Genomic DNA, 27,969 nt, shown 5'->3' with positions numbered 1-27,969 from the left:
TACATCTGTGCTAGAAGATATTAAAAATTACATTAAAATTACAAAAAAAAAAACTTTTTCAAATGCCTGGAACAAAATTAAAATTTATTCCAAAAGACATAAGAAAATATAAAAAATAATAAAATGCTAAATTAAAAAATTGTTATTTACCAGATATATTTTGTCTCTTTTCCTAAATTAAACACGTCGCTTATTATCAAATTATAAGACTTTGCAATGATTGAAAGATTATAATTAGAATTTTCCAATAATCCAAATGTCTGGAATATATAAGACGCGAAAAATAATTTTGAATGCCGGGAAGGCATATAAAAAGTGACGCCATATATCTGGAATTAGTTAAAAAATATCTTTCATCCGTTTTATATTAGTATTTATGTCTGTGAGTGTTGCAAATATTTTTTTATGTTTTTCAGGTCTCTTAAGAACCTTTTTATACCTTTGGATAAATTTTAAATTATTATTCTGGCATTTGGAATAGTTTTTTCCTGGAAGACATTAAAATTGCGAAACCAGAAGCATAAATAATATCATTCAGTTATTTTTCATTTTATTTCAGGCTTTTTTATATAATTTGGTTGGTGTCTGCTTTATGACTTTTAGGTATTTTAAGAAAGTTTTTATTATATTCCAAGCATATAGAAGAATTTTAAGAAAAGAATATTTTTGTCTAATGAAATTTCTTTGGCCTTCCAAAGGTGCTTTGAAAATTATGATGAGTTTATTTGCGTCCAGTGGATTTCAATAGATATGTAAGATGTTTATTTTTCGTCAAAAATTTTTTCTTAAATATACAGGACGTACGATGTATTTGCAAAGTTGAAGAACATAATTTGAGTTAATAAAGAAGCTTTTATCCAATTTATAAGCAGTATTTTATAATTTGTTACACAATTTATTATAATGTGAATGTATAAATATTAAGAACATATTAAAATTTCAGATAATAGGTCTTAACATTCTTATGTTGTCTAGTTATAGGTATGCAAGTGGCAACAATCATATCTTGCATGTGTGTTAAGATTTTTTTAAGATATCTTTCTGCTGTCTGAGAGGACCTTCATTTATTCTTTGTTTCATAATTATTTAGATATACAAAATACATTTTTCGAACAGGCTATATTATGGATGAGATAAAGATCATTTACTACAAGCCTCATTTACTGGATGACTTCATCTTTGAACATGCTATTTTATATATACCTTTGCATTGATAAATTAGTCGCCCAGTGCACAATTTTATTTAGTGGTCCTATCGCGGTATACTTTTGTGACATTTGTATCATTCTATCGACATGCGTTGGATTTTTTAAAGAAATTAACGGATGTCAGTCACAACGTGGAAACTATAGTCGGATTACCGATCAGATGGAGTAAATGATGTGCGCGAAATATAGGCCCGCCCATCGATGCAACCTTGGCAGATTTAGACGAGGAGAATTATGCCTACTTATTTTAAATTATTTTACCGTACAGCTTTGCTTTGTAAGCAGTTTTTTTTAAAATATAATACGGTCGCCTATAAAATGGGTCCAAACCGATTTTGAGGTTGTGCCAGGTAATGATATAATAATCCCTTTTAAGTATTTTGTTATGCAAAGTTATGTTAATATATTGGGGTTTACCGAAAAGAATGCAAAATTATGCCCGAATACCGAATTTCATAACCATAGGCCTACTTTGATTTTTACAAATTTCAATCTCTAATAATTAAATATGAATAAAAAAATTCATTGGTACACAAAACGTAAAAATCAAAGTAGGTCTATGGTTATGAAATGCGGTATTCGGGCATAATTTTGCATTCTAAACAACCTTTTCTTATAAACTTTTTTTATATCTTGCTTAGAATTACTACTTTACCCTCCACTTTACCTACTTATAAAATAAATAAAAAAATTCGTATCAAGGCAAGCTTGATTTAAAAACAATAATAATATGCTAAATTTTATTTTTCAATCAAGCAGGGTTGGATGCCAAACGGTTAAATTTTAACCACAACATTTTTTGTCATTTTTACGTATAAATTCGCTCATCCTGGGACACACTGTATATTAAAAATATTTATTACCTGTTGCTTCTGCTGTAAACTGGACTTTTTGCACTTTATTTTATGCTGGATGCTCGTTATCACATGTTTTATATAATGGCCAAATGTTTTCGTACTCTTTTCTTGGGGGGTGACAATGGGGGTGTACGTGGCGCGTCAGCCATTATTTGTAACAAACAAATTAACAAAAAAAATAAACACAATCTCAACTTTTCAATATTGCGAAGATTCAAATATTCGAATAGCAGAAAATTCAACCAAGACGATCTAAAGCCGCTCGACTAATAAATATAAATAAAACCCCAAGTCATGAACCCTATCGAGGCTCTAAGCCACACCTCCGGCGCAGAACGATCACGTGACCACTCCATCTGTTCGGTACCCAAAGTATAGTAAATAAAATTTAATTATCGTGCCGACTGATTTCAAATTTCTTGGCATTTTTAAAACAAAATAGTCATAATGAACAGAGGTGGTATTCTATTTATTATTCTATGCTGTATTGTATGTGGAAATAAAATAAAAATTTTATAATTTTTATTCCTTTTTAAAACCCTAATTTGGGAAAAAATGATTTTTACTCTTTTTTAAGTCTTCATTATGGTGCATAGTTGACAACATAAGCACATTTTTATTTTTATTGGGAATATACGATACTATGGTTGCTTTGTCTTGAAATGCAAACATGCTTGTCTGGTTGGGTCGTTTAGCAGGTTGGACAAATTCAAGTGGAAGTTCTCTTTTATTCTTTCTAATAGTACCAAGAATCGTGAGTTTATGATTTGTTGAAAGGGCGTTAGCAACAGCCATCCTGGTAAAGAAATTGTCCATGGTAATGTTTCTGCTGCTTCCTGAGATGGGGTGACAAAGGGAAGACACCCCAGTCTGAGGGGAGAGTTCAAACTGATAATGAGGGAAACATTATCAGTTTGAACTTTATAAGGTCCAATCGGTTGTTGCCCAACATAAATTTCCATGTTCGCAGTGTAAAACAATTTTTCGTCCACTAAAGAATATATTTTGATACCATATCGGTTAGGTTTATTGGGCATATATACTCGAAACCTGCATCTCCCTCGGAATGCCACCAACATTTCATCCACTGTTGTGAGCTCGGAAACACAAAAATATTTAGACAAATTAGAATTGAATGAATCAAAGATCTCCCGGATCGGTGCTAATTTGTCATATTTTTGTCTCTCTATTCTAGTATTTTTATTATCAAAACGAATATACTGCAACAAAAATCTGAATCTTTCCCGAGACATTGTCAAACGAAATATTTCCATGGATGTTCCATTTGTTCTAAATAAGTCGGAGGCATTGACCCGACTATTTTTTGACATCCAACATATATAAAGCCATCCTATAAGCGCTTTCAACTCAATAATGTCTGTGGGCCTTGCTGATCGGTTGTTTGGATTTAAATTGCACATTCCAATGTAGATATTTGTATTATCAACAATGACTTGCCACATTTCATTTGTGAAAAATAGACTCCAGATCTCTGCGACAAATTTTAACCCTTTTGCATTTCCCTTTACCCCAGGGAGAAACTTGATAATATTTAGGGCGCTTGTCCGTATCTAAGAATTTCCTGGATGTTTTCTCCACTTGGTTTGGCCATCTTTTCCAATGTAATATGCAGTTTTTTCGTGCGCCACTTCTTCCATTATTTCATCTGGAAGATCCAAGATGTTGTTTGGATCATCAATATCTTGCTCATCATCCGTGTTATGATCTTGAGTCTCTTCATCATCATCCTGCAAACTCGAGTCGTCATCAAATGGCTCCTCATCAGTCGCAACCTCATCGAAGAGTTGGCCAAGATATTGTGGTTCCCTTTCGTAATTCATATTAATCACCGTAATCGAATATTTAGGTTTATTAATTTGCAAAAAGCATAATTAAAAATTGTTACCTTAAAAAATTTGCATAAACACTAACATGCGGACTGAGAGTCCGCATAACTCCTACACGAAGCACCCTACTCTGTTTACCACTTAACACTAAATTGGAGCCCCCAATCGCAACAGGTACTGAGCGGTACAGCCGCCTACTCGGAATTCTTCGGAAAATACCGGCCAATTTTCGGACGTTAGTACCGGAAGGTTAAAAACACGCTAATAAAGTTATCTTAAAAATATATTTGTTTTGTTGTTATTCTGCCGAAGCGACAGTTATTTTTATTTTTATAATTTTAGCAGTATTTTAGTTAGTACCTATTTTATTCGCCATTATTTAATTAAATAATAAATTTAGAAAATATTATCTCGTATGCAGAATAAAAAGTAGAAGAAAATAGACTTACTTACTTGATTGACTGGATTGACATTAATGACATATTTTCTAAATTTATTTGTTACTTAAATAGTAACTTAATATAAGATAAAATATTACTAATTATGAATTTACCACAACAATATAGAGTTTACTTTTCCTTAATTATAATTGCTTATTTGTCTTTTTTAGAAAGATGGTACGGTTAGTGTCATTCCCAAGAAACCAATCAGCATTGTCATCAGACAAAGAATAAGAAAAATGCTTGATAAAAGATGTTTAGGACTTACCACCGTTCAATGGATTGGTAAAATTTGCCATTGGACAATTTTCGGGTTTACCATTTTTGTCCTATTATACCTGGTTTACGTATGTGTAGATCAGCACCAAAACAAAGAACAAAAAAATAATAAATAGGAATAATATTTAAATGAAATAATAGTCTTATCATTAAATATGAATAAATGTTTTCAGAAATAGAAATTTAAACAATATTTGTCTTTATTTTAGTTCATACGACCTAGTTTAACAGATTGAGGGAATAAAACATCTAAATTTTAGCGACTTGGCTATTACAATAAATAAATAGTAGATACGTATTTTTGTTGTTCGCTTAAAAATGCTTCATTTTTTTTACAGTAAAAAGAAAAACCAGGTTCTGTTAGATTTAACACTTAAGTTAAGTTAGTTCAATTTGTAACCATTCTTCAATAAATTTGGTTTTTAAAAAGCAAATGCTTGGAGCTATCATTTAACGATTTTTGTAAATATTGAGTATATTGAAAGAAGAGATATTTAGTATAGAAAGAGTATACAATGCTTTCATTTCAAAACGATCCACTCTTAATAACTTTCTTAAAAAAAAAAAAAAAAACACGTCGAATTAGATATACAAGGGGACGTTTAATTATGCATTTACTGAAGTTCTGTCAATCACCTCCTCACCTCCAGCTAACCTCACTTTAATATGTCAAATGGGAACCCCCATCGTGTGATACATCATAGTAAGCAGCGTAAAATTCTTTATTCAACGGTACTAAAAAAAATTAAATCGGTAAATGTGTAAGCAAATAGTTAGCGAAAATGTCTAGAAATAATGAATATTTTATTTACGCCAAACTTTGGTATGTTAAATGGCTACCCCATGGTGTGGTACATTATTTTAAAGGGCATTCATTATGCTATCAATGGTTGTAAATCGGCGTATTGTATCGGCGAACTGTATTTATTGTTATACCTGCTTAGTTATTTATAGTTGCTAAGGAAAATAAAGAATTTATTTTGCCGTAAGTTACATTTGTGACAGTCTTGGAATAGTGAAAATTTATTTGTTGAATTGAATATTTTACCTCCAAAATGGTCTACACACTAGCCGAAAGAGTGGAAATTATTCTAATTTATGGTGCCCAAAATCAATGTGCTCGGCAAACTACCGTCACGTTTAACGCCAGACATCCGGAGAAGATAACTTCGCATAGGTATGTTTTGGACCTTGTTACTAAGTTTACTGAAACTGGATCTGTTGCAAATAAAAAACGTGATCATCGGCGAATTTTGGATGAAGCCGCTCAAGTTGAAGTTTTGGCTCATTTTGGAATAAATTCTAATACTTCATTACGCAAAATTGTTGCTGCCACTGGTATTTCATTAGGCTCTATTCACACAGTTACCAAACTTCATAAATTTCATCCATTCAAAATGAAAATATTGCAAGAGTTAACCGAAGACGATTTCGATAGGCGAGTTGAGTTTTGTGAAAAAATGACTGAAGCGATTAATGATAATACTATTCATGTAAAGAATATCTGCTTCAGCGATGAATGCACATTTTATGTAAATGGATTTGTTAATAAGCATAACTGTAGATATTGGAGCAATGAAAATCCTCATGCATTTGTAGAAGGGTATACCCAGTACCCCTTAAAAAATTAATGTATGGGCAGGCATTTTAGGAAATAAAGTGATTGGGCGATTATTTATTAACGGAAATTTAAATGGAGACATTCATTTGGCTGTGTTGGAAAATACCATCATTCCGCCTATCACTGAATCCATTGAAAACTAAATCAATGATGATAGAAACCCTATACTTGATGAGGCTGAAATATATTTCCAGCAAGACGGCGCTCCTCCTCACTATGTTTTTCCCGTTCGGCAATAGCTAGACGACGAGTTTCCAGATAAATGGGTAGATCACCTTTTTTATGTAAAAAGCATAGGAACATCATAATCTAATGCCCAAACGGGCAGAAATTAAAGTCTTAAAGAAATGGGCCTAAATTTACCAAATACCCCCCCTGATTCTGAAGCCCCTGGTAATTTTTTTTTTATTTATTAGGTTCAAAAGAATAAACGTACTAACAATAATTTACCTCCCAAAATTGGTTGCGGTAGCTAAAGTAGTTCTGGAGCTAATAAAAAAAAACAAGTTTTTAAAGGATATTTTCAAAGAGCTCTAGCTCCCTGAGGAAGCTTTTCCGGACCCATGTTTATATGAACTTTTGTTTTTCTTTTGACGTTTTCTATCTGCCCTAGAAGTTTGTAATATGATCAACGGAACACCCTGTATAATATTGTCAACAATTTAAAGTATAAGAAATGTTCCTTAATTAACAACATAACTTTTGTGGTTCCTAAAGTAAACTTAAGAATAAGAAATAAAAAGCTGTTCCAATGTTTAACTCCAAGTAGTTCACCTATAAATCGAATGATGTACCAAAGTAATGAATACAGGGTGTTTCAGAACTATGGGATCAAACTTCTGGGGGTTGTTCAGTGCAACAGAAGAATCCATTTAAGTATAGGAACCCATTTCCGGAAATGCGTCACTACGCCACTACGGCCCTAAGACGCGTTAAAATTTATAAAAAACATTAATTACCTAAATACGATCTGCTGCATTTATTTTTACCTTTTGTACATGATACCATAACAACAATTATTTGTTGTTATGGTATATACTGTCAACAAATGTTCAACATTAAAATCAACGCTTATCAATGTCAATTCTCAATGACAGCATCCTGGATACAAAAAGTTTATTGCGGTTCATCGGCGGCTCGCTGAGAAAGGCATGTTTAAGACCAAGATGCATGATACTGGTGTTCGAACCGTAAAAACGGTCGAATTTGAAAAAGAGGTGCTTCAGCGAGTTGCCGATGAACCATCAAATAGCACACGTGACGTCGCTAAGAATATGAATACGAGTAACGCTTCTGTCTGGCGGGTACTACACGAGCAACAACTCCATCCTTACTGCTTCCAGAAAGTTCAAGGTATGACTGCAGCCGATTATCAATTTTGTCGATGGCTTCTGGATCACATCATTGCACAACCAAATTTATTACAATATGTTTTGTAGACCGATGAAGCCTCTTTCACAAGAGACGGTATTTTTAATAGTAGGAATAGCCTTGTTTGGGACGAAGAAAATCCTTATGCAATTCTTCCAAGGAAACATCAGAATCGTTGGTCTGTCAACGTATGGGCAGGCATTGCTGATGATTATTTAATTGGACCATACCTTCTACCGGAACGGTTAACAGGACCTATTTATCTGCGTTTCTTGGAGGAAGTTCTCCCAGAACTCCTTAAATATGTTCCACTAAACGTTAAATAGCAAATGTGTTTTTAGCATGATGGAGCGCCGGCTCACTTTGCTGTACAAGTACGCGAGTATTTGGCTCAGCGGTTTGGGCACCGTTGGATTGCCCAGAGGTGGAGCAGTTTCTTTAACGTCGCTCGATTTTTTCTTGTGGGGACATGTAAAGTCTTTAGTCTACGAAACTCCAGTAGAATCAGAGCTAGCTTAATTGGATGAATAACAGCATCATTTGGAATCATTCAAAACGAGGATCAAATTTTTAGTGTAGTTCGCCGAAATCATGTACGGCGTTTAAATCGGTGTATTGAGGTTGGAGGAAGACATTTTGAACAATTGTTGTGATGGTATATACAAAAGCTTAAAATAAATACATCAGATCCTTATATTTAGTTAATTAATATTTTTTCTAAATTTAAACGCGTCTTAGGGCCATAGTGGCGTAGTGACACATTTCCGGACATGGGTTCCTATACTCAAATGGATTCTACTGTTGCACTGAGCAACGCCTAGAAGTTTGATTCCATAGTTCTGAAACACCCTGTATATACAAAAATGTGATATAGATTTCTTTAATAGTTCTGTAGGACAAATTAGATCTGTGATTTTAGGTAGTTCAAAGTATAAGTAGTACACATATTTGTTTTAGAACCTGCTATATGTATTTGTGTGTTTTTTATGTTTTTAATATTTTTATATTGTTAATTTGTTTAGTTAGTATATTTTAGTTGAAGTCTTTCTTTTTCTCGCCTTTACTGGGTTAGTAAGCACTCTTAACATGTAATTACATTTGCAATGTGTTTGTGAGAGTGTAATAAATAAATAAATAAATATTGCTTTTTTGCCCCTGCCTTCACCGGTTATATTATTTATGATTTTATATACTTTTTTCATATCATTCTTACTAATATTTATTTTGTTTTTATAAAATGTATACTTTGTTATATTTATTAGCTTATTTAAATGATTTCTATAAGCTTTGTAAGTGTTATGTAATTTATGATCGTAATGTTTTTGTAGGTTCTTCTGCAGTCCCTGTGGTTAATTCAGGCAATCCTTTGTTATCCATTCCTTTACACTCTTTTTAGTTTTTTAAAACACTTCTATTTTTTCAGATGCCTTCCTAATTTTTTGAAGTTTCTTAACAAAAATAATTGTAGCGTCTTCAGAGTCCTGAATTTCTGTAACCTCCAGTCATATGTCATACACCAGAATAGTTTATGAAGTTTATTTTTAATAATTCAATAAAATAAAGTTGTGTTGCGCTATATTAACCATAATTGGATAGTCATCTATGACACAAGTATGTAATATGTAAGAATTTATTTGTTTTGTTGTTGTGCTGGTGTTGATAAAAAAATGGATGTAAGCAGGAATCTGAGTCATATCTAGTTGTTAGTTTAATATAGGGCAAAAAACCACAATTTGACATGGGATTTGTCATCAAAAAACGACTGCAAATCCTCAAATAATAAATTAATATTTTAGTTTGGAGATCTTTACAGTATACTTATCCCATGGTTTTGTTTTAATATAGTAAAAGTTACTCTGTTTATCATTATTTTTTGACTTATCTAATTTATAGTGATTGGCAACAAGATTTAGCACATTTTTCATTAGAATTAAGAGCGCATCATTTCTATTAAAATCCCCTCCATTATAGTATGTGCCTTCAATATTAAAGTATTTACAAGATGTTAATTGAAAACACTCAATTCACAAAAATTCAATTTTGCTTGTTGAAATAAAAGTAATCGTTAATCAACAGTTTCTTGGTGAATCCTGACTAGTTATTACTTAAAGACCATAAAATTAATAAATTGATTTAAGATTTCCTTTAATAAGTAAAAGAAAGAAAGTGGGTCTCATAGAAAATTGAGAAACAATTTTTGTAAGACCTCGATTTAGTTCTTCTTGACAATAAAATGAATAATTTTTAGTGAGGTTTATAATTAGATTTTTTTAAAGATTTGCTAATAAGGTTTTGAGTTTCCCATTTTCGATTAATATAAATAAGAATCTTAATTAATAACTGTAAATATTTATCAATTTGACATAGGTTTAGTATATTTATTTTTGTTATATCTTATTATATTTTAGAACATACTATATTATAAATATAACAAATTACTTATGAATTCATTAAATGATTCTATTGTTTTGATATAAATTTAACAAATAGTCTGATGTTCTTATTAGAGCAAATACACTATTTGCTTTAGTAATTTTTATAGATTTTAAATATTTCTCTCTTATCGCTTATTTCTGATTTATCGTTTATCTAAAAATATTACAGGTTTTTTCACATTTTGTTTTCTCTATTAAGATTTTTGCGAAATATCCAGATAACATTACATTAGAACACATACCATGCCATAAGCTACGGTTTTTTTTGAATTATTCGAAAATTTTAGATTGGTCGAAATGAAACTACTTATATTGCGTGTAGATGCAATTACGGAATAACAATAAGTTATTTTTATTGGCTTCAATATCTAAAATTAAAGCTTTACTGGTTTGACTGTCATCCAATTGTGTTGTCTTGGACATCTCATTCTTATTACAGAAAATAAATTATCTAGGAGATCTGGATTAAGGTGCCTAGTTAAAACATATTCACAATGAAGGGAGTTTGTCAAATATTCAAGTAAAATAATGACTGAATTAAGGATTTAAATAAATCCTTAAATCCAGTAAATTTTTTCTTTTAACTGTTTTTGAATACTTCAGTTGAGCTAAAATAATTTAATAAAATAAAGACCAAATTTACAAAAAATAAGAACTTAAATCCGAATTACTTTAATACTAACTGTATAATTTATAAATATAATTCATTCTTTATAAAACTACCTCTGAGGTACTGATCTAAAACTCAATTATATAGCTTTAAATTTGCTTTTGTAAAGCTATGTTTTTTATATTTTTTTTAATCAAATTAGATAAAAAATAACCTACCTAAAAAATAATACCTAATTGATATTATTACGATTTTCGAAACTCTTTTTTTTTAACTAATTAAACGAGCGGCACTGCTCTGTAAAGGCTAAAGTATCTAAAAGAAAAATTTTAACAAAATAGCTTTAATAATAGGTTAAATTGTATTCAATATTTATAACAACATATTTGGTGAAAATTCTATAATAAATGATGTTTCCGTGCAACATTTCTTCTTAGTAGTTTTGTTTGGTATGTTCTTACGTAAATATCATTTTTCAAAAAATTATTTTCGCATATTCATTATTTTTTAGCAATGTAGTCCCTGTCAAAAAAATATCAGTAAAATTTCTACGGCTTTGAATCCACTCAAACGGTATTTGATTTAGAACCTGAGATTTAAAGAAACTTACATTATTGTTTTTGTCTCTTTTTATTTATTGCCAGCATAACTGTGTATATTATAGCAACTAAGATTGCGCGCTCCCTCCCACCATAACATCTTTCTTCATTTCTCTTCAAGCCACTCGTCTGTTCATTTATCACAGACTACTCGGCCTCAGCAACAAGCTCACAGTTACCTTCGCATTTATTATCAGAATGTTAAAGGTCTACGAACGAAAAAAAATCTTTTTATAGTGCAGTTTTAACCCGCGACTTTGATATCTTTGCTATAACCGAGACGTGGCTAAACGATAGCATTTCCGATTCAGAACTTTTCTCACAGGAATACTCTGTGTACAGATGCAATAGAAAATACGTAGAAAGATGCGACAATCATAGAGGGGGTGTAATGCTCGCTATTAGGCAGAACTTTGCGGTCTCTAATTTAAAATTATTGCTTCCTCAATTGATTTGTAATATAGTTGGTATAATAGGAATAAAAATAGCGACTGGTACCAGCTGCCTATACACTATTCTCATATATATACCACCAAATCAAAATATTCATACGTACGAAATATTATATGAATATCTTTCGTCTTTAACATATCTTTATCAGGCTAAGGTAATATTGTTTGGTGATTTTAACTTACCTGAGTATAGTAATACGAGAAACTTAAATAGAGAAGTTGCTTTAACTAATAACTTTTTAAGGTTTTTTGACTGGCAGCAGCTGAATTCGATATAAAATTGTCAAGAGCGGTTACTAGATTTCGTTATTTCGCCAACTCCTGAGTTTTGTTCCGTTAAAAGATGCCATGATTTTTTGTTAAAAGAGGATATTTTTCATCCATCACTTCTTATTAAATTTAAAACCACTTCTAATAAACAATTTAAATTCTTAAAGTAGAAAATGTCTTCTATAATTTTAAAAGAACATATCTTAGAATACTATATACTAGTTTCCTGGAAATAAATTGGGAACTCTACTCTGTTAATAATGTTAATACAGCTGTTGAACTTTTTTATCAGATAATTTATTCTTATCTAGATAAATACGTTCCTAAAACCTCGAAGAGAAAGCGCACATATCCGACATGGTTTACTCCACAAATATTAAGAATAATTAAGCAAAAGCATAGAGCCTGGAAAAAATATAAACGTTCTGCCAATCAACAAGACTTAAGTAACTTTTGCAACTTGCGCATACAAATAAGGGCAGACATTGATCACTCATATAAATCCTACTGCTCTTGAGCAAAATCTTCCAACACAACCAAGCAACTTTTGGAAATTGATTTTAGGTTCACAAAAAACAGTTCTATGCCATGTAATATGTATGATCCAACTGGTTCTCTCCTAACTGACCCCCAAAAAATAGCAGACACCTTTGCTCAATTTTTTTATAACTCATACAACAGAAGCACATCCCAACAGAAGATAACAGAAATCAAGTATTCACATTGTGATACTATTAACATCACATCTTTCATAGAAAATAAAGTACTAAGTGCTTTAAAATCTGTTAAGCCCAAAGCTATAGTTGGTCCCGATAAAATACCTGCAATTCTTATATCTGACTGTGTGTATGCTTTTGTAAACCCCTAACACCATTGTTTAATCTTGCCCTCAGAACTGGAGAATTTCCTCTGCTCTGGAAAAAATCTAAAATTATTTCTGTTCATAAAAAAAATGATAAAAATCTTATCGATAACTATCGGCCAGTTACACTTATTAACAATTTTCCTAAAGTTTTTGAGCGGGTCCTTCATTCAGCATTATACTTTCCTATAAAACATCTTATAGACACTAGACAGCATGGCTTCACGAAGGGCAGATCCACTACCACTAATCTTATTACGATCACGGAATTTATGGCAGGAAGAACTTGGTTTTGTGTGGCATTTTTTACAATCTTGAAGACAAAAAGATGTCTCAAAATTTGTAACCACATTTAAAACCGTTTTTGCACAAAGAATCTGTCTATTCTCAAATGTCACTGAAAACAAATCTCTACATTGTACTGCCGAATTGCCTCCATAAAACCATTTAATTAGTTAAACTCTTTCGGAAGGGGTATAAACAGCCATAGTGAAAAAAACACGAAAACAACGCTCAAAAAGTATTAATGCAACGTGCAGTAACACAGCAAAGTGAGGTCTGCTGACTCCCGTTTCAAAAAATAAAAACGAAAAATTCCGCCGCCTGCAAGCCGCAACCAAGCGGTGTTGCCATTATTTTGGGTAATACGTAGCTCACGATAACACGATCTGTATATACCTGTACTGCCAATTCAATGAAAAGTAAATGACCACTACTAGGGGGCCGCCATTTTGCGTGATTGTGTCCTTTCGATGTTGGTCACTCTGACAAATTTCAGTTGTGCCAATTGTAGAGAAATAAAACAATTAAAGTTTTTGAGAGGGTATGTTTACAAATACAAAACAGAAAGTTACATTTAGTTAAGAATTTAAGACAGTTGTGTTAGATCTGTGATTTTTCTTGTACTTCTTTAAGAATTTCGTTAAAATGTATGAAAGAAAGTAATCCTCACCTAGAATGAGGCAAAATTTCAATTAACTTGGGATAGATGCGTGCATTTTAAAATATTTGTTTTATTATTCTGATAATCTTGAATCTTATAAATCCTAATACCATGAAAATGATGATATTCATTTAAATTTTTGCTTGTATTTACTTAACAAAGTCAGTTAAAAACACTTTTATTTTCTTTCTATTTTTACTATTACGACTTTCACTTTCCTTCTATGTACAGTGTTTCTACATTAATAGGTATACAACCATCTATAAAAATCAAAATATAGATAATTTTATAAGGGTTTGTAATTAGCAAGGGTTTATATAGTAAAAATAAACAACTCTATATATAATTCTATCATAAACAACACAGACAGACAATTCACAATAATTTCGAGAAACAGTGAACCAAATATGTCTAAATAAGGATGGTGATACATTATCCACGTATGAAATGAGGAGGAAGCTACATCGCCTGTTGCAGACGATATACCCAAGCGTCGTTTAGAACTCTCAAAACCACTTACTTACTCCACATATATAGTGGAGACTTACTCCACTATACCCACCATTGAGAATGTTATTACAATGACAATGTAATAACAGTTAACAATGACAATGAAAAAAAATTATTTAGTTCGTGACAGGTCACACGTCAAACGTCAGCGTCGTCAACTTCATTACCGTTATTTAATATATTTGTTATTGGCAACACTAAAAATGTTCAGAGTGACCAACCACTATAAAAATTGCGGCCACCAGGCAGTAGTCATTTTTGGGTATCGTGGCCATATGTATTAGCAGTCCAGGTATATTTATTAAGTTCGTGATATCAGCTTAAAGCGCCCGAGTTTTCAGGGTGGATAATGCAAAGCAGGCAGACAGTGACTATTGGCACACGCCTTTGGCAAAATTCTCGAGTTCACTTGGACCGACGCGACGGTGTCGCCATTGTCGGGTACATTTGAAGGTATATTTTCGTCCATAAGCTTGCGCATCTTCTCAAATATTTAATCAACACTTTAAGTATATGTGCCGCTGCATGAAGAAATTTCTCGAACGAGCATACCCGAAGGCACCGGCTGCACACGCACACCAGGCGTGTACGAGTAGTTGTCAGTAGAACAGCGAAAAAAAAAACTGCTTTTCAACATCAATCTTTTTAAGAAACAACGCGCGCGGAGCGCATGTTGAAAAGCAGCAGGAAAAAGCAAATTTTAAAATTCAATAACTCCGTTATTAAAATTAAAATCAATTTTCCAACTGCACGTTAAAAACCAGGTCAAAATCTATAAGAATGAATTTAAAATAAGAACTAGATTTTTGGACGCTTAGGAGGATTTCTTTGTGCAGCGTCATATAACAATTTGGAAATTCTTAAAGTTACTACTATTTGATATAACAGTTTAGCATTTAAATAAATAAATAACGCCTTTATTCAAGTATTTCTTTGCACATACAATGCAGAAACATATGAAAATGTACACTCACATCATATGCACAAGAATAGCGCAACTGGCGAAGTTTAGCCTCCTGGCCATTCTTCCACCCAACCAATTCTTCGGATATTAAGTTCACCATCTTTAAATGTTAACAGAGAAAGTCCAATAGAATGCTTTTAAGAGATAACACTGAGGATAAAACAGTTTTAACCAACCATAGCAATATAACAATGCAGTACTTATATACATACAATATATCTGTCACTAAAAAAGTTCTAAAAATCTACTGCACATCTAATAAATACCTCTTGTACTCAGACCTTAAAAAACCAGTATTGCATACCTTAAATTGAAGAGGTAAGTTAACACAATTATAACTGAAGCTCTTTTTAAAAAAAGAACTTCTATGTTGTGGCATTGTTAAATAATTTTTATCTCGCAAAAAGCGATTATGCACAGCCTCCCTATACATTAGTTTTTTAAACAAATATACTGGTTGTTGACACATTTAGTTTTCTAGAAAATAGAGTCAAGTTAAAATTATACCAGTTATCACACTTAAGCCACCCAACTCTTTTATATTTTCTGAGACATGATCAAATTTTCTTAATTTATAAACAAATCTACATGTATTCTGAACGTATTGTATCCGTTTTTTATTTAAAACATGTAAGAATGGATAATACACTATGAAACAATACGAATAAATAGACATAATAAGTGACTCAATTTTTTTCTGGTTTTAAAATTTAAAAGGTGTCTGCTAGCATATAAAAGCTTCATTCTCACATAACTTCTTTTTAGTAAAGATTTTAAATGTTGTTCAAAATTAAGCTGTACAACTATACACAAACCCAAATTTTTACCGCAGTTAGCAAAACTCAACCGAGTATTTTCAATCTGAATATTAAGTCGATTCATGAGTATGTCCCTTTTCTTTTCAGAACAAAACAGTAACATTGTAGTTTTTGCAGGATTAATTGTCAGATTATGTTTCGTTGAGTATCGCAAAATATTAGATAAATCTGAATTTAAAATCTCAGCAGCATTATCAGGACAGTCTGGATTAAACTGAAATAATAATTGTGTATCATCCGCATATGCTTGCATGTGCGTTGATACAATAGAAAACATATCTGCAGTATAAAAACCATACAACAAAGGGCCAAGTATGGAGCCTTGAGGCACTCCCGAAATAATGCTTCTACTCTGCGATGTCTCACTACCTATCCTAACTACCTGCCTTCGACCTGTTAAATATGACCTAAAGAACAGTATTTCAACCTTCCCAAAACCATAATATGATAGCTTGGCACACATAAACTCATGATCAATAACATCAACGGCTTTAGAGTAGTCTATCAAAATCAATATAGCAGCCTATCTTGAATTTTTACAATGTCGTCAGTAATATTTAGAAGTGCAGCTGTTGTACTATGACTAGCTCTAAAGTTCGATTGATGCACAGGAAAAAAGCCACTTGTATTAAAGTAATCAGTGATCTGAACATGAACCACCTTTCCAGAACTTTTGATATTACAGGAAGCAGACTAACAGGCCTCAAATCTGTAAAACTGACAGGATCATGTTTTTTAGGTAGTGGGGTAACAAGAGATTCTTTCCAGCAATTTGGGAAATAAACATGTTCGAGACAACTATTGACAATATGAGTTATATGTAATATTATCACATGCAAACACAGTTTCACCATCTGAAGTGTTATGCCATGCAGCATTTGACCCAATACTCTGCACATACTTAAACACATCAGAGGGATCGACCAATTTGAAAGTAAATTGTATGCCTTCCCTTATTTTATTATTATTATAATATGCTACTTTATTATCACAGTTGTTTGATTTTTTAAAAACGCTGCAGAAATATGTATTTATCTCTTCCACATTTACCAATTCAGGAGGAATCTGAATAACTGTATTTGTAGGAACATAAACATTGAGGTCTCTTAAAGTTTGCAAAACTTTTCGTTGAGCCTTTTGGGTCTCCAAATATTGCAAATAAGCCAACTTTTCCTTACGTATAGAATTCTTAGTAAGATTTCGAAGCATTTTATAATGTCCAAAATTTTCTGTAGAGTTGTTTAATTTACATTTGAGCCTAGCCTTGTCCCTTTCTCTCATTAAACCTCTTATTGCATAAGTCAACCATGGTGCATAAGGCTTAGTCACTCTAATGGACCTTACGGGAGCATGCTTATCAAATAAATGCTTTATATTATGAGTCAGATACTCAACTTTACTATCTATATCATGAAGGTAGAACAATTCATCCCACCATACTTCAGACTGAAGGTCAAGTAAAAATTCAGGTTCATCGAAATGCTTAAAATCCCTTATAGTCAAAAATTTTTCAGTTTTTATAATACATGTTATGTTTATATAGCAAAATGTCAATAGGTGATCACTTATCCCATTTGAATCTGATGTCCCACTCTGAGTTACAATATTTTTATCATTAATAAAAATTGGGTCTAGTAAAGTGGCTGTTGTATCAGTCAGACGAGTTGGTTCATCAATTACCCGAGAAAAGTCATAGCTATCAAATAATTTGCTGACTGGGTTTTGAATATTTATCATATTGAGGTTTAAATCACCAAAAACTAAAACATTCTCACCTACAGGCAAGATTTCAGGTAATATTCTAATACATTATTACCTACTCTATAGATAACACCTACTGCTATGGATAACTTCTGCTTTACTCTAATACATACCCAATAATGTTCAAAACCCTCTATTGATATTCAATTTATAAAGCTTAAACTCTCACATTTTATTGAGCTTTTTATGTAGAAGCCTACGCCTCCACCTCTACCTCTATTACGATCTTTTCTATAAAAATTGTATCCTGGAATACCAACAGCATCTGATGATGTATCACTTGTTAACCATGTTTCCGTTACATCAATTATGTCAAAGCTATTATTCTGAATTATATTAGTGAATTCGACAAAACCTGTAAACACTGATCTAAGATTCAAGTGTGGAAGCTAAGCACATGTTTTTCTATTTTCTTAAATACCATCTTATATAAAGTATTAGTTTCCCTCTGCTTAAATTGAATGGTCTACTCTCTGATTAATGACCTCTAATAAATTTAGCCTACTTGGACATTGCCTATCGAGGGCCAGATGTGATGTGCTCAGCTTTAGACCTGAACTTTTTTTATTAGACAACAATTTATACATTTTAGCTCATTTGACCCACAATCTTTATAAGAATGATTCTCTGTGCATCTAGAACAAACTTTTGACACTGAGCAGTTTTTGGCTAGATGGCCAAAACCGATACAGTTAAAACATTGAATGATGTGAATATGATTAAACACCCATTTAATTGGATATTTTACCATTTAGTTGCTATTTTTTTTTGTTAAAGGCAATTTTGTTAATTACAGTTTATGATGAGGTATAGTCTTCAAGAGATTGTTGACAATATTTAAATTTTCTTTCGGCCATACTGTCTTGCATTACACTGAAATATATCGAAAAGCACACTTATTCAATAATTGGGAGTGCTTGGGAGATGCTAGAATTTGAGCCAAACTTCGTAAAAAAAAGATCAGTTGCAAATAAGCATAGAAATTAGTTTTATAAGAAGACTTTCACTAGGCATAGAGAATCATTCGGATTGATTCGGATTGCATAGATCACTATTCGGATTGACACCAACTCTTAGGACGTCATTTAAGTCCAAGTGATACACTATCCATTATGGTGTAGCATTTCTACCCGTTCGTTAAGATAAGTAAGGCACAAAAATAGTTATTTATTTACGTATTTACACTACTACACAGGTCTTGCTGCACTTCACACGTCACGCCGTACCGACTCTAACGGATTATTAGAATGATGGGCCATGGATTCCTCGAATATCAAATCCTACTCTGGTTGGATTTGCCGCAGCTCATCGTCTTCGTGGTTTTCATAATGAGCCAGTCGGTTAAAGTGAATGACTCGAGCTTAACCACTCAGCGGCTTTCGTATTCTGTAAAGAACCTCGTTGATGTTTTCTATGCTTCTTTGTAGGACCCATCCCAGGTCGTCCATAGCAATCTTTCAATTTCCCATCGCGGAGTCCATCCATAAATCCTTGGACTTCAAACATTCCATGGTTCTTTCCGGGAATTCTGGATAGCCAGTCGAACCAACGTACTATATCTGCTTCGAACTTTTGCAACGACTCCCTTGACTTCTAGTACCGACGTTTCAGCGTGTGGTAGACATGTTGCAGTTGTGACTGGACATAAATGCGTTATGGCCAGTCACACCTGGAAGCTTTCGAAAAGATTCCGAAGAAGCATTCCAATGGAAATCCTCAACAGGTCGTCGTACACTTCTTATTCTTTAGGGGACATTCTTTGCAGGATGGCAGTAGCATCTCCGCTCAAGGCCAATGTAAGGGCAGTTGGCTTTTCCCTACATGACCAACCATTTGCTTTTCTGGCTACTTTAAACGTTTGTATTTTGCATGATGTAGTACCATCAAATTGAAGTGATTTGAGACCCATCAGCCCAACAGATTCCATATTGCCACAATCTTCGTTCTTATTGTCTACTGTTAAAGATACAAGGCAGCTCATCGATAGTGTTGAAGCCCAATGTTGCAATTTTATTTAAACATCCTGGTTTCTGTTCTTCTCTAATGAAAGAATCCGCTTCCCCAGCAAAGAATAATTTTCCAGAATTTCTTCTTATTTTCCAAAATCTTTTCTCCTAACTCTGGCAGAATTTTCTCTTAGCTTTTCCGCAAGCTCAGTTTTTAAATTGGTGTGGCAGAATTTTCTTTCAATTATGCAGAATTTGCCAGCCATGTAGCTTCCCAGTTATTGGAATTTTCGTTCATCTTTGCGGAGTTTTCTAGCAATATTTTTTTTAAAACTTCTTCTAATTTTTCACCAGTTTAACTTCCAAACCATCGCTTGCACTAGCAAAAACAACGTTATCCTTATTATTTACTTACATATTTACACTGCTAAACAATTATGTTGCACTACTCACCAGTCGTAAGTGTTCGACTTACTAAAAATAATTATTTACACCGTATTTATTCAGTACTATTTATGTCCGATTTGAAAATCCCAATATTCCCAACTGAAGTTCAACTAAACTGTCAACTGGCCTCCCAGCGACGACGCGGCTTCTTATATATCTGGCAGACTATGATTCCGGAGGCTTCACCTTTCACTCTAACTCCACAGATGTCGGACTCGGTTGTGAGTTTCAGAATAATGAAGAGCAGCTTATATATATATACGCCACTCACTGACTGATAAGCCGCGAGTATGATGCGCTGACCGCATCCTTTTAAATTAGCTGTTGCCCTTGGACTTCCAGAAAGTCCAGAAAGAAATCCAGCCAGAACTAGGACATGAAATACTTCAGTATTTTTTTTTCATTATTCATTTTTAATTGATTTTGTATGTAAAATCATGTGTCAAATGTCACAAGTCGAACGTCACACGTCGTCAAATGTCACACTACGAAGGCCTTTGACTCTAGTTACCCAGCAAGATCTAAGAGACGCAAAATTTTGAAACAAGCACCTATCAAAACTCGGACTCAAAGAGGAAAAGTGGCAGGGATATGTCTTAGGGATAAGTGCGCATTCTTTGCAACAAAGAGATAAGAAAAACCAAAAGGTAGCAGTTCATGTCCTTTTGTGAAGAACTTACTGATACTTCAACCGCCTCCAGGTTGCATATAACCATGACCAAAGGGGGAACAACCCAACCCAACCAAAGTAATGGCGCTCAAAAACCCAGATGGCAGCTAGATAAAAAAAAGAGGAAACGCAACCAATGATACTGCTCCAAACACTCTTTACAGGCAGCACTAAAATAGTCTCAGCAACATACACCGAAAATCCAAAAAAGGAAGACTGAAAAACCGCAAAAATCATCGTTACAGTACAAAGGTTAAAATGAGCGATAAGTACCTTCCAACCATTCCAGTAATACCGGGTGGATGGCTGGAATCTGTCCTGCTTCATACATTCCAAGTACATAAAAAGGGGTAAAACGTAGGGTAAAAGGTTTTGTACGGACAGTCAAGCGGCCATATCACACATTGGCACTGAGCTCATGTGGAATCAAATTCAAGATGGTAGAAGACTGCTTAGGAAAGCTTAATTAGAAAATAAAGAAAAACAACATTACTTTAATGGGATCCGTATTACATTACATATTACATTTGGTTAGACAGGAGTGCAAGGTAATGAAGAAGCCGATATCTAAGCAAGAAATGAGTGTTCCTTATGCCTTTCTACGGAATAAGCAAGAGCTGATATACATCTGAGCTAAGAGAATTAAGGCAATTTTCAAAGATCGCTTCTGGAAGGCCTTTCGGGAATGAGACAGTCAAAGATATTCCTTGAAATACACAGGCATTTGCCGATATCACACAATATGGCAGAGCGTGGTGGTGTCTTTCACAGGTCACGCCGTACCTACTCTTTCTGCCATTAGACTGATGATAAATTCATTGAATGTCAAATCCAGGTTTGGTTGAAGTTTCCATAATAAAGAGCCAGTGGGTTAAAATGATTTATTCGATTTTTACCTCGGGGGCTTTTATATTCTTTAAAGTATAGCATTGATCACTCCTAAGTACTTTGTATGATCCATCCTAGTATGTAGAAGTTTCGGTGTTCCCTTTCGTCTCCTAGGGCGGTAAAGTCAAACCAATCCCATTATATGCCTTCTTCATTAGATGGCTGGCATCTTGAATGGAAATGCGAACTTGATTGTGAATGACATCTACTCTTCTACGTAGCTCACTGGCGTAGTCTGGAAACAGAATTCTCTTCCCATCATTATTCGAGCCGGAGACTCTTCTGTGTTTTCATGGATGGCGGATCGATAAGCTAGCAGAAACAAATAAAAAAAGCTATCTCGGTCTCGTAGGTGGGCCAAATACCGATTAATGGTTCTAGTCATGCGTTCCATCATCCCATCTTACTACGAGTGTAATGCCGATATGTAGCTGCAAAGGTACACCAAATGGGCAGATCCACTCTTTAACTAAAACGTGACAGTAAAAGCTTCCTAATTTTTGTAGAGGGTATGTCTCAACCCAATTGCTGAAATAGCCTATCACGGCCACGATGTGCTTATCCCCTGCTTTTGTTTCGCGAAACGGGCAGGCAAAGTCAATAGGAATCCTTTTAAAAGGACTGCCCACGTCGTATTGGCGCATCAAAGCCTTTTGTTTGCGCTGATGCTTACTGGCAAACATACAATTTCCTGCACCAGTCTGACACACCGGCACTAATTTCCTCTAACAATTACGAAATCCGACATTTAGGCATAACGATTTGCCTTGTTTCCTCTTTTCCATCGTTGTCCACTATTTTCCGCCTCAAAATAGTTGACAAGTCCATCTTCCAAAATTAGGGATTTTCCCAATAAAACTTGACGTTGAGAGAAGACTTGGAAACTTCTTCCCAAGTTGGCTTCTATTCTATTATGCAGTTTAGGACTGTCTGGATATCGGGATCATCTTCTCAGTATTTTATAAGATCCTTATTTTGTCAAGTATTATCGACGATTGGCTTAGCAATTGAGCATCTTAGTCCTCTGGTCGCTAACGTTGATTCCAGTCTTCTGGATAGGGTCTTCTTTACAACGCATCGACATTTCAACGGATTCTACTTGCTCAGTGTTAAAGTCAAATTCCTGTAGCCTCTTGCCTATCTTGCCACATGATCCTCCGGATTTTTAAATTGAAGGATGCATTTTTGAAGCTGCATGGTCAGTTTGCACCATAAACTTCATCCCCTAGACGCACTTGTAGAAGTGCTCATTAGCTTTTTCTTGGCCATCCAGGATTTGGGATAGCACGGCTCCTATACCCGTATTGCTAGCCTCGCTGTCCAGAATATATTTTTTTTCTCTGTCAATTACTCTTTTAGGTGATCGACCAGACAGTCTTGAGACCATTGAAATTTTCATTCTCCTTCTGCGGGCTTAGTTAATGGTTTTGCGATGGCGAATCTCTCCACATGGCTTCGTTTGTAAGAGCATAGTTCAGCCTTTAGGCCAAAACGTTGTAGCATCAGAAACACTTTCTCTAGGATTTTTATGTGGTCCTCAAACGAAATTCCTACCACAATAATGTCATCAAGGTAAACCTTCCAGGACAGTCCTATTAAAATCGTTTCCATCAGCGGTTCAAAAGTAGTAGGAGCATTGCACATTCCATATTGCATTACATTACACTACGAGTATTAGAGGAAAAGATCATGGACTCCTAGATGAACCTACGATGCCTTCCTTGGCTATACTCTCAAGAATGTTATCAGTCTCCTCTCTCTTGGCCAGTGGTAGTCTTCGATCTGTCTGTTGAATTAGTTTTTCCTGTGTTGTCTTCACTTTCTTCCCAGTATCAATAATATCATATATCAATCTCGATATCTATGGACCAGATGCCTTTGCCTCCTTCTTTGGTCTGACTTTAGATCGGTTCTGAATGATGAAGCTCTTCTAATTCGTTTGGATGGCGTCGCGATTAGTTTCCACAGCCGCTACTTGTCGAAGTTTTGTAATAGTTTCCATTATATTCATCCCCATAATCACTTCAACCTCAGCCCCTATCACAGACCTTTAGTTTTCCGGATTGACGGAGTGGAACTAGCGCCTTCTGAAAAGTGTTTTCGCATGTAATGTGCTTTGCCACATTTTCAATCCTCCAACATTTGGGCCTGGCGACAACGTCCTCTATTACCCGCCCTTATGATCCACCTAACTGATTTTTCAAATTCCTCCTCTCCTGGAATCACTTGCTGGACACGAGCAAGGATTCTTGTTTGTGTTCTTGGCAGCTTCAAGAGAACGCGTTAGTGCATCTACTAGCTTAGATGGATTTGCTAGTAGAGGTAATAAAGTAAGTAATAAAGTACTAATTTTACCATCCCAGAGTACATTGAGGTATGCTTGAACTGCCAAACGTTCCATTTCCTGAATATGCTACATCAATGAAAGAATCTGCTTTTTCAGTGAATAGGATTTTTCCAGAATTTTCTCTTTTAATTCTTTCTTGTTTTTCAAGATCTTTTTTTCCAAGCTGACAGAATTCTCTCTTAGCTTTTCCCTAAGCTCTTTTTTTTAAATAGGCATTATTTTCCAAAATCTTTTCTTTTAACCTTGCATAATTCTCTCTTAGTGAGACAGAGTTTTCTTCCAGTTTAGCAAAATTTTCTTCCAACTTCACATGCAGGTTGGCGGAATGGTCTAGCAATTTGTTTCTCAAACTCTTAATCAAATCGATAACTCTTGTAAGTCCGCTTTATTTCCTGTTGTATCGCAGTCTCTTTCTTCCAGCTTCATTTTCAGCTCAATAACTTTTAAGACCAACAGCGTTGCCATTTTCGCGCATTGATAGACTGATTTATTTCAGTTCCCTATTATTCATTTTTCACCAATGTCGAGTATACTGACGTTTAATTCATACCCCACATCTGACCCCAATGTAGCGCCACCTCGATGCTTCCCGAATAACGTAGAAAAGCTATATTCGCGGCGCTTAACATCTTTGCAGCATAATACATCTGATTTAATTTATCCTGCGTTAGTTATAACATAAGCAACTACGATTACGTGTTAGGTTACTAAGACAGGACAGGATGAATCTAATATATTTTATTAAGCATAGAAATATTAAAAATCCTTGACGTGACGAATTCGTAATTAGTTACTTATTCTGTTGGGAAATGGAAAAAATAAGACTTATGTATTTAGCATAGATATTTAAGAATAAAATCTTTAACGATACCTTTTGTTATATTTTTTTTCAATAGAGTCCAATAAATCCTAATACAATAATTTTTATCTATCGACCTCTGAGCTGGTGTCTTTTTTAATATTCTACCTAACTTTATTTTTTATTTAAATGTAAAAGAACAAAAATCTTGTTGAAGAAAATTAAGAGAACTGCCTGTCTGCAGTCTGTGTGGATAATCACCGTAGCCATAAACCGTAAAATAGCGACGCTACTTATAATATAGAAGCGTCGCTATTGATTATACTGTTTACTGTTTGTTAGACACTTCACATATTACCTAACACTATCCTTGTGTTTAATTGGAACTCTTTGGAGTATACCCCGCATCCCGAACCTGTTTTAGTTTTGAAACTATCTGAGTATATATTAGTAATACCCGTTATCCTGTTGTGAAATGTTAAGATTAGCGAGGCAGAGTCAATTCGAGCCTCCAGCAGATGAAGCGAGTTTATTAGTTTCTTGCCGAACACAAGCTCTTTGCAGGCTTATTTCCATACTTATGTGTATTTCAGTGGAGCGAAGGCGCGTCATTGCGGCTAGTACGATATCCTTAATTGTATATGTCCAGGAGCGTTCCAAAGCCCGGGTTGGTATAGTTCCCATTGCGCGCCGCCTGCTCGCGTTATGTTTTGGCAATTCTCTCAAACTGTCTCATTTGGGAAACCCAGTTTTTACAGTATATTCAACAAAAACAATAAATTTGACTCTTGTAAATAATTTATTATTTAATGGGCAGTATAATGAACCAGAACATAAATAAAATGTATGAAAATTGAATATATGGATGTTGTTGACATCTTTAAAAAAAATGTGTTCGGCTAAATAAACTACTTAATTAAAAAATAAAAGTATGTTCGGGCATAGCATACTAAGAATGAATGCACCTACGTTTTCTATTTACATTTAATAGACCTTAGTTATAAACAGATAAAATAATATAATAATAGCGGAAGGTTGTTTTCCATGATCTCGCAAATACATATAAAAAACCGAATTATAAAAGTTACATCTACTAACATAAATTAAATATATTCCGTGCTTCTGACAAATAATTTTTTAAAAACGAGCTAACCTTCCAATTTCAGACAAAAAACCACCCGTGGTCCGTAACAGATCGACCAGGAAAAATAGATATCTATTAAATTAGAGCTTTCATAGTTATATTTCTATACTGCGCAATGTACTTCTCCGATACTATGTATTTAAACTTGCCCAACCTAGAATATCTATTTTTCCCAGACTATATCTAGGCGTAACAGTGTTATCGAAGATGTTTAACGACGAACAGTAAAAAAAGCAACTATAAAAAACATCCACCCTCTCTCTCTTGCGTTTATAAAAAATTTTATCCTTACTTTAGATAATTTTTGAAAAAATAAAATGTTCAACTCAGTATATACTAATTACAAAAATATCATCCCTTCCTTGTAAAACACTTTACAAGACAAACCTTCAGTATAGTTGATACTTCGTTAATTGGCAGTTGCAAAATGATTTCCAGAAAGTCCAAACAGAAAAATACATTAGCAACAATAAAAGTGACAGCCCATTGTCGTTTATGGATTCCAACTCATATTTATATATTTATAATATTTATAATTATATTATTCTTTACATTAAAAACCGGCCATGCTCAGCAGGTATTTCTTTAGCACACAATGACTTCATTAAGGTATGAAACATTGCGATCTAGTCAATCACCAAACGATAGAACCTATGTTTGCTTTGGTTCGGTCTTTCGGTGAAAATAAGAGTTTAAAATAGATTATATAAGACGGAATGCCGTGATGAACGTGGCCAAATCATATTTTCTTGAAATTGCTTTCTTCACATCAACGTCTTGATCAAGTAAAAATGTTTTTTACCGGAGAAGTCTCTGGCAAGAGATATGCTGCTGGTACATCTGAAAAAAATTAAGAAAATTAAAAAAAAAACAAAATGATAAACGTGTAAATTTAAAGTATTTTGTTTTATATTAAAGAGTCCATATGAAAATAGACGACTTCTACAACTGCTGATCTTGAGTATAATATATTTCAAAAGAGAAAATAGATATGGAATCATGTATATACTTCTTAAACAATATCACATTTGAATAAAATATGGTGAACAAAGTAGAATATATGCCCGAGTTATACAGTATAAACATAGTTATTGCCAATTAAGCGCTATAACGGAAATCTACTTCTCATACAATTCGCCCAATCAGCAGATACCACGTGGACTACAATTCGTTCTTATTATATCTAATCAGTCTTTATATGATATTTTGTTTAGCATTAAGGTATTTCTATGGTGAGTATCGACTTGCAACAAAACACTTCGAACAAACCAAACGCGCCTTGCACTCCCAACAATCTGCAACAAAAAATGTTGCGCAGAGGGTTCCGGCGGTGTTCGCTACGTCCCCATCAATAATCAGTGTTTAGTACACTATCCACTGAACACCTGCAATTAACAAATTCTCTTTAAGCAGATTCCATTTACCGACAAATGTCAGAAAATGTTTTGCGCGTTCTGCTCTATTCGGCGCAACATACTTATTAGGCAAATTTGTTACAGCGCGGGTGCGTTTTAGTCTAAGAGCTGGCTACATGAAAGTGCCCGCATCAGGTACATAGCTAATTTATATTAAAAATAATAGTATTAGTGTAGACGAATATAAAAATGAATGTCTGCCATTGCAAAACTGGGGCGCAAAGGGGGGATACGCAGTGAAAGGGGTGAATTTTGGGTGGGAAAAAATTCATAAGGTACAGGGATTCTATGTACGGGAAAAGTTTTGTTATATATTTGAGAAAGTGTAAAAAATTTGGCAGACATTTTGTGAGGGGCTAACTCGCCGGCAGACTGAGCTAAAGATTGCAAAAATTAATTTAAAAAAAATCATAAGATACATGAATTCCAATTATTGTATTTTAAAGTTTAAACATTCCAAAAGTCA

General features: G+C 33.9%; 2 protein-coding genes across 3 annotated transcripts in view; both read right to left on the bottom strand.

Moving 5' to 3' along the window:
• Positions 1 to 27,969, bottom strand: part of LOC126748597 (uncharacterized) — a 356,494-nt gene that overhangs the window by 61,436 nt on the left and 267,089 nt on the right. The gene's annotated exons all lie outside the window — the stretch shown is intronic.
• The window catches only part of LOC126748591 (host cell factor 1), a 57,750-nt gene continuing 55,505 nt past the window's right edge, over positions 25,725 to 27,969 (bottom strand). For both annotated transcript variants that reach the window (XM_050457931.1, XM_050457930.1), the window contains one exon: positions 25,725 to 26,928. In XM_050457931.1, the coding sequence (XP_050313888.1) occupies positions 26,870 to 26,928 (59 nt within the window). In that variant the 3' untranslated portion in view covers positions 25,725 to 26,869. The remainder of the gene's footprint in view (positions 26,929 to 27,969) is intronic.

Source organism: Anthonomus grandis, chromosome 22 (assembly GCF_022605725.1).
Source record: "Anthonomus grandis grandis chromosome 22, icAntGran1.3, whole genome shotgun sequence".
In the NCBI taxonomy this organism is placed as follows: domain Eukaryota; kingdom Metazoa; phylum Arthropoda; class Insecta; order Coleoptera; family Curculionidae; genus Anthonomus; species Anthonomus grandis.
The sequence above is the reverse complement of the archived record's forward strand: the minus strand, read 5'-3'. Positions and strand labels throughout refer to the sequence as shown.